The sequence below is a fragment of the Argopecten irradians genome, chromosome 3 (genome assembly GCF_041381155.1).
Source record: "Argopecten irradians isolate NY chromosome 3, Ai_NY, whole genome shotgun sequence".
NCBI classification, from domain to species: Eukaryota; Metazoa; Mollusca; class Bivalvia; order Pectinida; family Pectinidae; genus Argopecten; species Argopecten irradians.
Window position 1 is genome coordinate 38,528,736 of NC_091136.1, and position 17,759 is coordinate 38,546,494.

A 17,759-nucleotide genomic window follows, 5' to 3' on the forward strand; every position below is an offset into this window, starting at 1 on the left:
TTAATTCTCGCCAATCTCCGAGAGAACGCGAGATTTCATGATCATAACAGTCATGGCGGCGGATGGATGTGTCACGACGTCAACCTCAATGTTTTGCATCATATTTTCGTGGAAAATACGAATCCAAGTATAAGATCGCATGTGCTTTTTATAAAGATATGAAGTTGGTATGCAAATTAATTAAGAGTCATGTTAATGATTTTGCTAACGCATGGTTGAACAGCCAACTGTTATCTTTATGCATGAAGTGTGCTTATCAGTTAGGCCTATTTTCAGTCTAATCTTTCGATCCAACTTAATTGATTATAATTGATTAATACAGATTTTCCTCATACTGAGTATAACATAGTGTTTAATGTATATAGCTGTATCTAAAAACCGTATTTTTGACACATGCTTAACGGTAACTAGATCGATGTTATTTAGAAAGTGCACTGTAGAGTTTGTGGCAGTAAAATTGTGGAGTGGTACTTTATTTACTTTCATTTACTTAGCATTGATGTCACTATTTTTTCAATTCCATCGGGGTATGAAAGAAATTTTGTTTGCAGACTGTATGAATCCGCGTAGATTCACACCCGGAATAAGCAGATTTAATTTTGGCAAAACCAAATTATGGTAACTGCCATTGCAGCAAAGGATGGACAAATTTTAGCCTAATAATACAAAGTACATATTTTTTTATGTTGTGTTACAATTAACTACATGCCATCCTCAATACTTCAGGGGTTCCGATCACTTACGATCTCTACACCCCTGGACTATCTCATAATAAAACTGGAGGCAACAGAACAGGTAATTTAGTCCTCTGATGTACATCAAAAGAGCCGTATTAAGATACAGTGTGGTTGACTGTGTGGCTTTGAAGTGGACATCCTTTTCTCTGTAGTCTTCAAATAAAGTCTTTGCAAACCCCTGAGCTGCCTTCAAATTTACTATGAGATAGTCCAGGGGAGTAGAGATTGTATGTGATCGGAACCCCAGGAGTATCGAGGATGACTACATATACAGTTGGTAGTAGACTAAAGGTTACACCCTTGTGCACACGGAGTGCACGAGGTTTAGACTACAGGTAGACACGGAGTGCACGAGGTTTAAACTACAGGTAGACACGGAGTGCACGAGGTTTAGACTACAGGTAGACACGGAGTGCACAAGATTTAGACTACAGGTAGACACGGAGTGCACTACGTGTGAACACGGTGTCCACTACAGGTGGACATCGTGTCCAGGTACATTGAGACCTAGACAGACAAGGTGATGCGTTACAGTTAGGGATCGGGGAAGAATAAGTTCTTCAATTTGAAATAATACATAATCATAACTTTTAAGTGTTTATTTTTTTTTAATTACAACATCTACAATTTAATGTACAGTATACATAACTATATAATACGATGTTTTTTTAGTATATATGAATAAAACCTTTTCACTGCACATTAAGTATATGTCTATTTAATTTTATATCATTAGTTCATTCATATCTTAAATTGTCTATATTACGTTTTCAAAAGTAAATGTTTCATGGGTAAATTGCATTAAATATATATATATCATTTACATGAAATAGTAAATACAAGCATTTTCACAAGTAAAAAAACAACTTTAAATTGCAGCAAAAACCAGTCCTAATGTGCTTTTGAGACATTTTTTTTATGATAAGCTATCAGTAATACAATCATATACCGGGTACATGTAATACATAGCTTTTAAATAAAAAGATTTGGTGCCTATCAATCAGTTGTCTAGCGATACCCTTGTAGATCGTCTTTCATTAAAATATATACACTTTTATAATATTTTTCTTGCTATTTTAAGTTCTAAAAGTATTGTACGTAAAAATAGCAAGTACCCAATTCAGCTTGTTTTGATTCTTAATTACCGGTACACACAATATGTTTATGATCCCAACCCCGCAAGTTATCTTGACCGTATATTGCGTCATGGTCCAATAATTATAACTTGTCAAGCATACAGGTAAGCCACAGTATCCAGCTATACAGGTGCCTCAAGGTGACCATCGATAGATGGCCAGAGGGCAGAATCGTTGCCTTCTGTGTTTGCACGGCTTTATGAGAACGGGGCAGTATCTTTATATAATATGTGATTTTAGAATTGTTTCTATGGAAGTTTGTTAAGACAAACAAATATACTTTACCGTTTAAAAATCATAAGTACCATTCTTATTAGATACTTGTACATGCTTGTTGTAGAGCCTGGGTAAACATGTACACCGTTTCCCGAGGGGGGGGGGGGGGGTAGATTGGGGATTGGGATGAGGTAAAAACTAGCTGCCAAAACATATAGTAAGTGATGCTGAATACACCTCAATTATTGTCACAATTATTGTCATGACAGGCAGCCATGAAGTGGAGCTGACGGGAGCTGTACAATGCGTAAATCAAGCATGTCTGTCACAACATTGAATTTACCAATAATACATGTATATATTATAATCAAAATTAATTTAAATTAGGTACTTATTCATCATTGTAATATGGTATTTTATGTACATAGTCATGATAATCAGGTTTCTGATATATGTAAAAAGCCAGTGTAAAAAAAAATAAATTAATGAAAAGATATCGGATGAAATATGATATTCCAATAATCTTGAAATAAATGTTTTAATTAATTATACACTTGGTATTTAGATTATTTTTAATTTTAATATATAAAGCTTCATTATCAAATAAATTAAAATGCACTACCAGTTAAAACACATATCCCTATTGACTAGCATTGTTGTATAACTGTACGTATTTGTGTGATGAGTTCAATATATGTATGTAAAGAGGCTGCCACCTAGGTACAGCATGCTATAAATGGACCCCCTAGGGTTGGGATAAGGTACTACATATATACAGGTGTTGTTAGTATGTGATACACTTGACTGAACATATTGAAGGGTGCCCAAAGAAGGCCCCAGGCCCCTGACCCCACTATGACCAATGTTAGGTAATTTAGATTATTATACCTGTGTGGTTGATGGAACAGTATGAAGTCCAAGTGACCATGGCAACTGCAGTCCTAGCCTAGGGGTCTACCTTTCGAGCAGGCAAATTTTAAGTGTACAATATACTACATGTGTGGATCATACATTGTTATCACGTAACTCACGCGGTTTGTAAAAGAAGGTCAGAATAGGATATTGTCAAATTATCAAGGTTTCTAGAATTAAAATAATTGTGACAAATTCAGAATTTAATCAACAACTATGAATCAACAGTTTAAATGGATAGAAGTTGGATTTATTTTGATTCTATCTGCATGTGACCTACATTTTAGCGATCGGTCCTTTGAACAGTGTTGATGCTCACGAGCAGCCACATGCCCGATACTAAATTTTTGCTTTCTTAAGCCAGTGCTTATATAATTACAGGTTCCACAATCGGTTGACACAATAAAATGTAATTTCTAATGCCGATTTTTAACGTCTATGGACGATTTCTCATTTTTCCTATGCTTTGCAACGAACCAGGTTCCATGTAGCAAATGTATACGTATTACACATTTGACAGGATCAGAGATTTAAATAGTACATTTAGATCTCTGACAGGATTAAAACTATTTCGCGCACCTTGCCGTTTAGAAAACTATATTCCATACATACATAGTTAACATTTTATGAAGAATTTGATTTGTTTATGTGTATATGTCCTTGCTTTTATTATGCCTATCAATATATTCTTTTTAATCAAAATATTTTGCCGATCAAAATATCTCTTTGGCGACGATTTGCTTACACTGAAAATCTTACTTCACGCAAGGTCCATCACTTAATGCGTTCGAAAAAGAATTTCATCTCTAAACTACATATCACTAGCTAAGAAAAATAGTTTTTACTGGGAAAATGCGGACTTGAACTATCCATTGATGAGACATAACCAGAACGTGGTTTACCGTACGCAGTTAATTTGCTTTTATAACTTCTAATAAACGTCCTTATTTATAAATTAAATTGTATGATAATATATATTGATACATTTTACTTTATATGTATCTATTCAAATAAACATTACAGTACGAATGATTTCCAGTAATTAACGGCAATTTTTATGTTGCAATAAATATTATGTTTCTGATCGCAATAAATATTTCTATCTGTCAAAGTCCATATAGACTGCAGAATAAATACATATTTTCTCATATCTCTGTGGCACATCATCTAGTCTGTCTGTGGTCTGGATGTAGTGGACATTTTACCTGGACACGATGTCCACCTGTAGTGGACACCGTGTTCACACGTAGTGCACTCCGTGTCTACCTGTAGTCTAAATCTTGTGCACTCCGTGTCTACCTGTAGTCTAAACCTCGTGCACTCCGTGTCCACTCGTAGTTCACACCGTGTGCACAATGTGTAACTTTTAGTCTACTACCAACTGTACATGCATGTTATCAAAACGATTTGAGTGGACTGAACATTTCATGTATTTGTTGCATGTCTTAAGGCTTGCATTAGTCTATTCTTCCTCTTATGAAGTTATGATTAACTATATATATCAATTGATTTAATAACCATTGACATTTATATGATAAAATCCCTGTTGATTGAAAATGAAAATTACAATTATTTTTAACATATAGAACTGAATCTGAGTAAATTATTTGTGATAACTAACTCTTTGAGTTTCTTTTGCTATCTTTTCTTTGCATGAAACCTTCTTTTCAAACAACTTGGACCTGATCAGGTTCCATCTTTACTAGTAATTGAAAAACTATATAGAATAGAGTTTAACCTCATGTGGGTAGTAGGATTTCCTTAGGTCTTAGTTTGAATTAAAGTTTGGTTTTTTGTGTGTTTTTTGTAGTGTCCATACTTAGTGCACTGATGGAGGGTCATATTGTGAAGGAATTTCAAAATCTGCGAGTGTTTTCAAACAACAAGTTTGTGAGAATGGATGAGCTGGTGCAGGATTTGGCAAGTGCTCTTGAGGAGACTGCCAGAAGCACCAAGCCTCAGGCCCGTGAGAGTCAGCCCTCTGGGTCATCCTCCAAACGCTGCAGTAGAAAACGCAAAGGAAAGAAACGTCGAACATTCATTGTTGATGGAGGAAACATAAGTGAAGCCTCCGAGAGTAGTGTTGAAGAAGCTCTGAAAGATTATATGGAAAATATCATCCAACAGAGTGATTCAGATGATATTGGTATGTCATCAACAGTGGCTAGGTTGACAATGCCATTAAACTTTAATTACGTGCCATCAGTAGAATCAGATTCGGTGACAGAAACTTTTTCTCCTAGGCGTCCTCAACGTCGAAGGAAGAAATACAAATCCATGGCAGTAGACAATGATCCCGATATGATGATGCAGCCACCAATGCATCCTCCAAAACCTTATTTGCATCACCATGGTAGTGACGGGGCTCTTCACAACTCTTCAGTAGACCAGGAGCTAGAGTCAACTCTCACTCCCCTTTCCAGTAAAGACAACAATGGACTGTTAGTCTCTGTTTTACCTGGGAAAAGGAAGAGGAGCTCCAAGTCAAGGTCAGACTTTCCATCCAGCAGCAGTCATAACAAACCAACCAAGAATGAAGATACTATGGACATGGGTTCTCAGTAAGTCTTTGCTTACATCTATGTTTTCTTGTCGGCTTATTAAAAGTTTAGAAATTGAGATCTATTCTTGAATGAATGACAATGGGATTTAATTAAACTTTGGACTAGATAATTCAGAAAAAAAAAATTCTGTAGACCCGAAACTTCTCTAATAATGATGTGAAAATCTTTTCTCTGTACTTTTAAAGGATACCCAATTTCCGGGTTTGGTAACCAGTAACCTTTGATATATATATATATGACAATGGCTCAAATCTTTTCCTTCATCTTATATACTGCAAATCCACTTACCGTTGATTTCTTCCTTTCATACAATTTTTTACGTTATTTTACATCTGCGAAATACCCAAAATAATTGTACAAGAAAAATGTGAGTTTGTTAATTACAGTAAACTGAAATCACTGTCTTAAAGTTACTCTTTTGATACTATAATGTTGTATGATTGATGTACATTTTTTCATTGTAGAGAGAGCAGTTCCAGTCTAAGCAGTAGTGAGAGTGATGGTTTGATAACCAATGATGAGGGAAGAGAAGGTCAGTAATTATATACCCAAGTAAAATTAGGTTTTCACTAACTTAGATACATTAATATACAGGTTGCTCAATGTTTTCCCATTTAACAAGACATGAAGTTGTTTTTTATTTGAAAGTAATGTTTTTACAGGGTAACATCATTTGTTGTTCAAAACCCATCTGTTATTATATAAATACTACCTGCATTAGAGGGTGACAGTGCCTAGTGTCACCCCGAGGATATCACTGTCACCCGAGGCGAACAGGACAGTGATATTCCGAGGGGTGAAACTAGGCACTGTCACCCTCTAATGCAGGTAGCTTTTATTTTATTATACCAAAAGTCTAGAAACAAAATTGCTTTTCAAGTATTTACAATATATTGAAACATTTTAACTGATTTTAGCAAAAGTCGAACAGTCACCGTTGGCAGTAGAATAGCATATCAGCTTCTACTCAGTAGCGCTAACTATCACTGCACTATAAAAAAGAATACTCACAATAAGCATTTAGTGAAAATTCTTGTTGTCTTGTCTCCTGCTTTTGTTTAAATCTTAACGTTTTTGTAAATCTCAATGAATTTTGGTTTCGTCCCATCGTCTGTTTACAACATTAGCAACGTCACGAAGACGCTTAAAATCGCATGTCTTCCGTTCACTTAATCACCGACGGGTTCATAAAAACCAACACATAGCGCTTTGACGGTAAGCGAAAAGACGTGAACAGAAAGCTCTGTCCTTAATTTGATATTTTTATTGATAAACAGACTAATTTGGCAAAACTATTACTAAATAGCTCCAGATAAATTTTGATGCGTCGCTTCAAAAAACACAGATGGCGTCGAAATAAGAAACAAGTGCGCATCTTTTTCGGGCGGTTAATATTTAGCACTGTCAAAAATACACTATTACCTGTTGCTAGGGGGTTGCTACGAACGTGTCTATTGTTTTCTATTGTTCTAATGTTACCTGCCGTGTGATAGTGTAAAATACCAAATATCTCTCGACCAATCAGAATGCAGGATTCTCACTTGAGGTATAATAAAGACAATTATCACAGTATACCTTAAGAAGAAGGCATTCCTTGTTATGTCATTACTTGTGCTAATTACCTAAAATAGAAAAGTTTACACACAATTATACTCATAATCAATACTGTTCTAATTAAGGAGATCTACAAAGAAAATTGGTACTTGTTACAAATATTAACAATGGGATTGTATATTGAAAGAATGACAAGGGTAATTTTTCTGAGAGCTTGACAGGCTTGGTCAAAATTGTTTTATGACCTTTACTGCAAACTGCATGTTAACAAATAGAAAAAAAATGTAATGAAATAATTAAAGTGGTAATGGGTAGGTTTTGTTTATTTATTGTATTTTAAGCTGATGATGAACAGAGTGATTTTTTCTACGAGGGTGGTCCAGCATCTGGTATTCCTGGCATCATTCCGTGGTGGGAAAGCGATGCGGGTCCGCGAGATGCAGATTCTGAAAAGGAATTCCAACAGATACTAACAGGGACATTTGAACACCTTTCCAAATCCTCACAGATGGCTTTCAAAGCCAGAGTATCAAGGCTCATGGCAAAGGTAACACAAATCACAACATTTTCTGCAGTGACAATATACAGAAAGTCTGTACATCATTTGGTGTCAGAATAAATAAATGTTACTCTGTAATACTGAGACTTGGTTATGCACACTCTAAAAACACATAAAGGGGAAGTCATCCTTACATGACTTTAGCTCTTACATGTAATAGGATGTTAAATATTATGAACCAGTCATGAATATCAACTCAGTGCATTTTCAATTGATCAAAGGAAAGAATTGGTGTGTGTATATCTCTAATATTGTTCATGGATTCAGAGTATTATTGCTTCATCTGTATCACAATGTTTTTTTCTTTAAGTCTGGCAGAGAAATCCGCTTTGGAAGAAGAAAGTTGAAAGAAAAGGTTAGTATATCATGAAAAAATTATGTTGTCTTTGAATATTGAATTTGATGGAAAGATTTTTGTTATGTCTTGAATGTCTGTAATTACACACATTTATCATCTAAGCTGATCAATTGTTTTTGCCCAGTAATGCCCCGGAATGGAGAGGAGGTGGATACAATTTTTTAGTTACGTGTGTTGATAATGATTAAGTGCTCTTCCCCTTTAAAGATGCTCCACCGCAGACAGAGCATAAACAATAGTCATCAACAATAACTGGTGTTAAATTGTGTACATATATGTCTAATTAACAGAAACAAAATAATATAAAATAATTTTGCTTTTGGTGCATGCACATTCAGCACTTCATTCCATATAGGACGTAGTGGCACAGAATTTTTTCGGGACGCTAGTAATTATTTTAAATATTTTCATCTTGAAGTAAAAATAAAGCTCACATTTTTCAATGGTGGTTATGGTGTAAAGTAAGTAACTTTTGTAACTGAAGAAAAATACTAAGTCATCTGCTCCTGTTTTTGATAGTGACAAAATACCATTTGTAAGCGGTGGAGCATCTGTTATTGTAATTAATAAAGAAATATTTTTCCACAGCATCCTGGGTACACAGTGTCTAGATTTCTACAAGATAGACAGGTGTGGAACTCTATGCAGGGAATGATGTCTCCTGCGTGGCAGTCTAGTAACAACACCAGTTCCTGTAACGATAACTCGAAACGTCGTCGGAACACCCCTCCTCCTACACCACAGGCAGAAGGTATGTGGCCATACAGATAAACCTTATTATGTTGAGACCATGAGAAGACTACAGGTTATCTGAGTATTAAGCTAAATGAGTAACTATAAAAAAACATACCGTATTTTCCCTAATGAGGGCGCCAGGCGCAGGTAAATGGCTTAGGGGGGCGCTGTTATTTGAGACTATTTTTAGATATTTTTTCTGAAACAGACTTTAGTCATTTTGCTTTTTAGTTTTGTATTTTTCTGAAACTTACTATAACCATGTTACGTTTTGAAGTCAAGTAAGTATTGAAATTACACAATTGTGAAGAAATGTATGCACCAGAAGTATTAAACATTGGTTAAATATGTCTGTTTCACAGAATTTTGGCATTTCATGCTAGCCTGTTTGTTTACCATGCCTACACAAAATGGCGGACGGTGCTTTCGATCGCTACTTTCGTTTTGTGGCAGATGGGAAATACTGACAAGAGCACACAATAAAATGCTTGGAATGATAACATTCCTGTTATTTAGGAACCTTTATCATAGATATACAGTGAGAATTCATAAAACCTGTATAGACATCACTAAAATGCTGTTGCCAGTTTAATAGTCTTCATCCATACATGTGTGTGGGGCATTCAAGTGACACGTTTTGTTTTGAACATGGCGTTCTCGCTGTTTCTATGTGTAAACACTTGGCAAAGATGTCCTAAGGGCCACACCAATTTGAAAAATAGTTTTTCGGGAAATTGAGGGGAAAAAAAGTGCCGCGAGAGGGTGTTTTTTTTTTTTTTTTTTAAATTTTCTTTTTCCAAAAAAATGTGGCGAGCGGTATCAAAAATGAGAATAAGATGTATACAAACATTAACACAAGGCTAAATCCATTATATTTGTGTTTTATTTACATGCAGGTTATAGTATTTTATGTTTTGAGAGGCAAAAGAAAAGATATAAACAACATCCATGGCCTCTGTGCTATTGACTTGTCTGAAAGACTAATTGTTGTCTGAACAATGTTCATGTGCAAAGATTTTAAGAGAACAAGGTAAAAACCAATATAATGATAAATTCAACAGTTATTAACAACAATAATTACTGACTACTATGCCTTGGCATTGAAAAAAATTTAATTATCAAATTCAAATATACCTATACTATAAATCAACAGTGTTTTTATTTCTTGTCCAGGTGGAACTCTACTAAAACACTATCGGAGAATCATAAATATTCTTGATCTACAATATCGGGAACCTATAAAATTTTGCCACACCCAATAGAACAAAAGGTTAGCATTTGCGTACATGAAAATACTTTTACATTTATGTAAATTTACATTTAAAAAAAAAAGAATTCTCAAGTATGCAAATGTAATAATTGGATTGTTTTAGAGTCACACAAAAACAAATGTAAATATATTAGATATCAAAAATCACAGTATAGATATAATCTTGAATAGTTATGCAAAACTATAAAAGCATTCAATATCATCTGACATATTAATTTCAATTGCATTAATCAGGTTGGGCACATGTAAATTTTTTGCTATTATAGCGATATAAAGCTATAATAGCTATTTATAGCTACCCGGTATACAAAATTGACGGTTAACAACATTTTTGAAGATAAAGTTGCTTCCGCTTAATACCGACTCCTTAAACTTGCAATGATTGTTTATAACAATCATTCAAACATATAGAAAGTAGTTTTGATGAGGTATAATTAAGCTAATTAAGTTAATTATTGCTCTATTGTTTCGAACGAAAAGTGGTTGCATAGTGTTCAAATTATCCTTATACACATTCCCTGCAAGTTTCAGGAGTCGGTTTTGAGCGCAAGCATTTTTATCTCCAGAAATGTTGTTTTTCGCTAGTTTTATATAGCTATAAATAGCTATTATAGCTATATATCGCTATAATAGCAATACATTTACATGTGCCCAACCTGTTAATTCTTATATTAGTTTCTGTGACCTTGCTTTCATCTTTGATAACAAACATTCAGTAAAAAAAATAATAAGATTTGAATTTGATGCCAATTAATATACTACAGAAAAAGAAAATAGGCTCGTAAATTAAATTTAAGTATTGGATTATCTATGAAGCATGTAATTTTATGTCTACTACATCGATCACATTTTCGTCATTTGCGTTTATAGAATCGAACAAATCTTTAAACGTCTTACGGTACAGGGAACAACAACAGCTCTGTCCAAAGTTCTCACAGTTGCAACATAAACACCCGCCATTTTTGCATTCGTTTTTTCTTAATCTGGTTCCCATTTGTCCTTAAACTTTCATTTTCTTACCGGTTTAAGCGCTCAAGTGATAAGGATTTCAGCGTGTCTAAAGCACAAACCAGAAATGGTAAGGGAAAAATTGGACATTCGTTCTTCGGATTTCTGAGCATCTGAAATAGGGGCGGTAAATTTTTTTAAATTTTATTTTCTAACTTTCCCATTTTAGGGGCGGGAAATCCCGAAGAACTAGGTTTCAAATTGGTGTGGCCTAAGTTGTCCAATACAATAAATTTAGTGCTGATACAAGCTGATCGGTTATCTGTTAAATATGAGCATCAGATTGAAGTGAAACCGTATTTAATTAGCGTCTGCAAAGACAAATCGTCACAATCTGGCACAAAAATTGTATGAAATTAGTTGATTTTTTTCAGCAAAAAACGTGAGGGGGGGGGCTCTTATTAGAGGAGGCGCTGTTAATAGGAAAAATACGGTATATGGAATTAAAGCAGTGTCTTCAATCAAAGTGGTGAAATTAACAAGATTTAATTAAATATATCTCAATCCATTTCCCCTAAAACAGCAGTTGTTGTTGTTGTTGTCAAGTGACCTTTTTACCTATACTCCATGCAGATTAGTGTCAAATAGTCACATAAATACAGAGTATTGGTGGTTTCTTGTGAGTCACCAAGAAAAAAACTGGCATGTCTGTAAATTAACATATAAATATTACTAAAGAATGCCAATCAAAATCTCAGAATATCATTACATACTCCTTAAAATCATAAACATAATATCAGGGACGCTTTGGAGAAAACAAGAAATTTTTCATGATGTAAAAATGCTATCTTTGTTATAGAAAACATATCTTTCCCAATAACCTGTTTAAATTACACGTGATTTCCTGATATAACCAACAGGAAAAATGTTGTTTGATATACAATACCTGAATTTGAATATCACAATATGGTCGTCCTTGAATGATGTATGCATCTTTACTACTATCCTACCTTCTTTAACATTTCTACTCTGCTTACAATTAAGTTATCCAAAGCACTGGGAGTAAGATTAGGTTTATCATATAATTGTAATGTTGTACATTCATATTGGTAATGTTGTGTTTAGGTTTCATTGGTAATGAGGCTGAGCCTATCCCGGACTCAAACCTGGGTAATAGGATGTTACAAGGCATGGGATGGACACCAGGCTCAGGTCTGGGATCTGATGGTGGTGGTATCAAAACTCCAGTCATGGCTTACCGACGTCCACGGCGTCAAGGACTGGGCTGTCGAACTGCCACAAAACCACCAGATCATTCATAAATTCTGGGAATGTATGAATGTTTTCCACTCATGGATCATGGCTGACCGATTCTTGATTGTCAAGAACATGCTTGTTGGACTGCAACAAATTATGAGATCATTAGATTTTGCGAATGTGTGGATATTTTCTTAAGACTTGTGGATCAATCATTTCACTGTTGTGCAGTAATGGTTTAATACCATGTTTTATGTGATGCATTAAGAATTCGTCATTTATGTTAAGTATTACTTTGGTAATTGTATATACCAATTATGTATGTACAGTGTTAAATATTAAATGTGATTGAGAAGAATTTTTAAGAAGTTTTAATTTAGTTTTCAGCAAAATAGAAATGTGATAAGTTTGATTTTGTACACTTGTGTATTGTTTTACTATAGTCTATGACAAGATCATTGACTATTTTATCTTAAAATGTCTATAGGGGCAGCTTGAGCAACAAAGTCGAAAGAATGATAAAAAAAAAAATTAAACCAATATACACCACATAAATATTCATTTTGGAGTATTTTTGCCATATTAAGGTATAGATATTTTTCTTATTTTGAAAGAAAACTGGGGAACGTTTTATACAGAATTCTCTGTAGTAATTGAAATTTTTATGGATGTTTGTTTACCAAGTTTATTGTAAATATTTTTGTTAGGCCCAATATAATATGCAGGATCAGAAAGTCCTTCAGTAAATGAATAACTCAATTCACATTTGAAAGAAATACATGGCAGTTTTTGAAATTGTTAAATCATCTCAGAAAGAGAAATCATCTCAGAAAGAGAAATCATCTCAGAAAGAGAAATCATCTCAGAAAGAGAAATCATCTCAGAAAGAGAAATCATCTCAGAAAGAGAAATCATCTCAGAAAGAGAAAGTACTCTGAACAGCAAGTAGCTATAGGTTACTACAATTTTATATAATTAGGGGATAGAATGATGGAAGGAGGTGGGATAGGATAAAAGGAAGGAAGGAGATGGGTTGGGATAGACAGATGGAAGGAAGAAGGTGGGTTGGGATAGAAGGAAGAAAGGAGGTGGTTGGGGTAGAAGGAATGAAGGAGGCAGGATAAGATAGAAGGAACTCAAAGGAAGGATGTGGGATAGGTTTAAAGGAAAAAAGGAGGTGAGTTGGGGAGGATGTCATTATGACTTATAGATATTTTGAGGTCCAGACATGTGTTGTTATAATCAGTAAGAAGTAGACTCTTTCGATTATCTTTCATATCAATTATATACAAAACTATTCCTTAAATTGGGTCTTTGTACAAGTACCATGTTTGTTGTGAAATGGCAGGAATTCTTAACATGTTGAAATGAAATCCTTTTTATGTGTAAATTTTGTTGTACATCAAACAAATGCATGTATTTGTGGTACTATTTAAAGAAAGATTTAGTATGTTGTTTTGGCAGACTTTAAATTCTGCAGATTACTTCACAACTTATATTACAAAATGTGTATATACATGTAGTGAAATATGTTTATATATATTTTTGTTACTGGTCAAGACCTAATCTTAAGTACAAGTTTAATTGAAGAATCATGTGCCGTATCCAATATTATATAAATACAAGTTGTGTTGATCAGCTTGATATAAGAGGCAGATATTCCTTTTTTTGTAGCCCACTGTCATCAGACGGTGGGCTATTCAAATCGCTTTTGGTCCATGGTCCGTCCGTCCGTCCGTCCGTCCGCCTTTACGTCCATTAACAATTCTTGACTAGTTCTCAGAAAGTACTTAAGGGATCCTTCTCAAATTTCACATGTAGGTTCCCCTAGGGCCCTAGTTGTGCATATTGCATTTTGGGACCAATCGATCAGCAAGATGGTTGCCAGGCTGCCATCTTGGATTTTGATAGTTAGAGTTTGTTACTGCTATTTCTCAGAAAGTACTGAAGGGATCATTCTCAAATTTCATTTGTAGTTTTCCCAAAGGCCCTAGTTGCGCATATTGCATTTTGGGACTGATCAGATGGTCGACCGGCCGATATCTTGGATTTTGGTAGTTGAAGTTTGCACCACTATTTCTCAGAAAGTACTGAGGAAATTTGTCTCAAATTTCATATGTATGTTCCGCAAGGGTTCTAGTTGTGCATATTTCATTTTGGGGTTGATCAGTCAACAAAATCGTCGACATCTTGGATTTTGATAGTTGAGGTTTGTTATCGCTATCTCAAATTTTATGTGTAGGTGCTTCTAGGACCCTAGTTCTACCTATTGCATTTTGGGATTGATCGGTCAACAAGATAAGAAGTTCCAAGTTTGAAAAGCAGAGAAAATATCCCTCTTTCATTTGTCAGACATAGATCATCCTTTGGTGGGATCTCTTGTTAAAAAATCTAGGAAAAAGCTTAAGTCCAGATATGAATATTGGCTTCTTAAAATTTGAATGAATTTTACTGGGGAAAATATGAGGTCAGATTATAATTAAGATTCAAGTATCTTATGGTAGCCCAAAAATAAAGTCTATTACGTGCAATAAAGGATGTTAGCAATGCTGGTAACATTATAATTCATATGACATGTTGTACATGTATATGTACATTTATTGACTCATCATACCCTATAAATGGTGCTGAACACTTATTCATAGTTACATGCAAATAAAGGAGAGGATGAGTCATGTTAACAGCATTCAGTGTAAAGAAAGCGTCATATACAACCAATAAAACCTGAATTTCCTTTGACTAATAATCATTTGATATCCTCTCTAGATCTGTATTGGGAATTGAAACAAAAGGGCAAATACAAATTGTGTTTAAACATGAAAAACCCATCAAGTGCTGGAAATATCAATGACCATATACATTGTATATCTTGTTGTCTTTTCAAGATTAACCAAATGTATAGTTGTAAATAGTAATTCATAAACCTATGAATGAAAATGCATGCTTGAAATTTACCAGTTCATAATAACATGAACATATATTGGTTTATGAACATGTAAGATTATATTCCTGTTTGTCTGGAATTCATAAAATTTGGAATGTAAATACTTTAGATTTTATAAATATGAACATGTGAATGAAAATCTCAGTTTCAGAATTAAACGTGAATATAATTACTGATGAATAAGCATGTGAATGTATATTCTAGGTGCATGTCTGATTTTCATTAAAACAGCATATAAATATTTGTTCATTTAAAGATGTTACATCGCCGACAGAGCATACATGATATTCATCATTTGAACAGTAATTGGTGTTTAATCATGTATATATATGCCTAATTAACACAAAAAATAACATAAAATAATTTATTTCGCCTTTGGTGCACCCGCAATCATTACTTCATTCTATATAAGAAATAGTGCCACAAATTTTTTTCGGGATGCAATTAATTATATTCAATATTTTTAACTTGAAGTAAAATTAGAAGCTCAAACTTTTCAATGGTGGTAATGGTGTAAAATAAGTAACTTTTGTAACTGAAGAAAAATACAAAATTGTCTGCTCCTGTTTTTAATAGTGAAGAAATACCACTTGTCAGCGTTGGAGCATCTTTAAATACCACGGATGTGTTTACATGAAAAAATTCATGAATAGTATATAGTAATAGTAATCAGTTTTTACTATTATATATAATTACTCCAACAATGTTAGAGATATAGCACAACGAGACACTTCTAAAGAAAATAACGTCTGATTGCCAACGGTAAAAAAGTCCCAATAATAGATCATACTATTAAATGGGGACATCATTTGTGTATCATAAATTTAAATTCATTCAGTAGGTAGAATTTTAAATTACAATGGTGTATATAGTCAGACCTCATTAACTTATCCAATAAGTCGACAATACCATGATAAAAAATAAATATCTGGGTATTTGAGTAAATTTACTTCTAAATACTTGTTAATGTACATGTACACCAATAGATGACATGTTAGTTAGGACCAACAAAATACTTCCAATAAGGTCTTCAAGTTATACAAGTTCGAGTTATAACAAATTTTAACTATATATTATATACAATTTCTATGGATAGCTCTCAGGGGTGTAATGTTACAGTTAGATACAGATTGTCTTTTCTCCATGCTGTATATGTGTCGATGGTATTTATCTCGGTCTTTGTATATCCCACTTTCGCGTGTCTTGTAAACATTTTGGTGTAATATTCAGTTTAGTATATTCTTTCTCGTAAGTCAGGTTTACCATATATAAGAGTGTTGTATTGCTTTTGGTAATCTGTATACCTAATACTTTTTGGCACAATCAATTTTCCGCTCTGAGAGATAAGGAGTACATCCATATCTACTCCTTATCTCACAGCCCCATAATGATATTGAACATGTTGGCACACATTCATGAATCCACGAATTCACAAAATTTGGTTCAAGGTAAATTACTGCAGTCATAAGCCAATTCTTGGTGCAGAAACCCACTGAAATATGATTGCAACTAAATTATTTATGTTTACAGGAATTCAAGTCTTTATGCAATAAATGATAGCCATGTCATGATATTGGGGAAAATAGGTACCCGGTAACATAGAATAAATGTAACCTTAGATCAAATATCTGTAAAGACATGTTTCAAATAACCACAAGGTTTTAAAATCTGTGAGATTTTAAGCCAATAAAAAAATTGATGTGCGAGAATAAATCTTGTGTACAATTATGCATACACACACGTGTTAAAATTTGTAGGCATAACTTACTTTTAGAATGCATGTATATGGCTCTATTTAATGTGATGTGCAATATGTTGAACAATGAATACCCTAGCTGATTTTTTTTGCCCTGCAAATGTCATATTCTTTATAAACGATCACATTGAAACTTCAGTGCTTTCAGCTTATATTGCTCTAAAAACTACATAGAAAAGTTGTGCCTTGTAATCTAGGCCAACTTGATTTGTGCCCTTCTCAGAAAAGAAGCCTTTGCTAGCTCTCAGAAGATCTTTCAGCTCCTAGACAGAAGAGGCTTTCAGAAGTAAAGAGGTACAAATCGAGTGATTAGAGTTATTTTCCAAAAGTAGAAGATGACGAAATTGTATTGGTTCAGATTTGAACAAAACTGACCCTAAAATTTCTTCTTTAAACTTAAGACATTTGAAATATGAGGTGAAATTCATGGGCATCTGTCTTGATCGATTTATTAATTGAGTTGAATTTTAAACACAATCGTAGCTCTTCTTACCTACAATTCTACATGTACAAGATGTTGTCATTTTAAGGTAATAAAGAAATATAACACTGTGAATGTTTGTTTTTTTTAATTCAGTGAACTTTATGATAGTATCTGCTGTTTATGGTAGCCGTATACATGTACTTGCTTGTCTTTATGGATGTGTGGAGTGCAATCCTGGATTTTATTCTAATCACCTTTTGTCCGCCGTCATGCTTCGTATGTCCGTAAACAATTTACATTTTAGACTTCTTCTCCAAAACTGCTAAACAATTTTAATAAAAAGAGTAACATTGACTAATATTTCAAAAATCTTCTTCTCCACTCACAGA

The 17,759-nt window shown here is 34.0% G+C and overlaps 1 protein-coding gene across 4 annotated transcripts; it reads left to right on the top strand.

Moving 5' to 3' along the window:
* The first annotated feature begins 28 nt into the window (after nt 1–28).
* Nucleotides 29–17,502, top strand: LOC138318497 (G patch domain-containing protein 2-like). Of its 4 annotated transcripts, none has more exons than XM_069260920.1 (7): nt 29–167; nt 4,812–5,562; nt 6,030–6,097; nt 7,461–7,666; nt 7,989–8,033; nt 8,625–8,787; nt 12,115–17,502. In XM_069260920.1, exons 2-7 carry the CDS (start codon nt 4,832–4,834, stop codon nt 12,309–12,311), a joined length of 1,410 nt encoding a protein of 469 aa, XP_069117021.1. In that variant the 5' UTR covers nt 29–167; nt 4,812–4,831; the 3' UTR covers nt 12,312–17,502. The 4 variants fall into 4 exon arrangements, with proteins under 4 accessions (XP_069117021.1, XP_069117022.1, XP_069117018.1 ...); XM_069260921.1 differs by having other exon boundaries at nt 61–127; XM_069260917.1 differs by having other exon boundaries at nt 61–127; nt 7,503–7,666.
* The last annotated feature ends 257 nt before the right edge of the window (nt 17,503–17,759 follow it).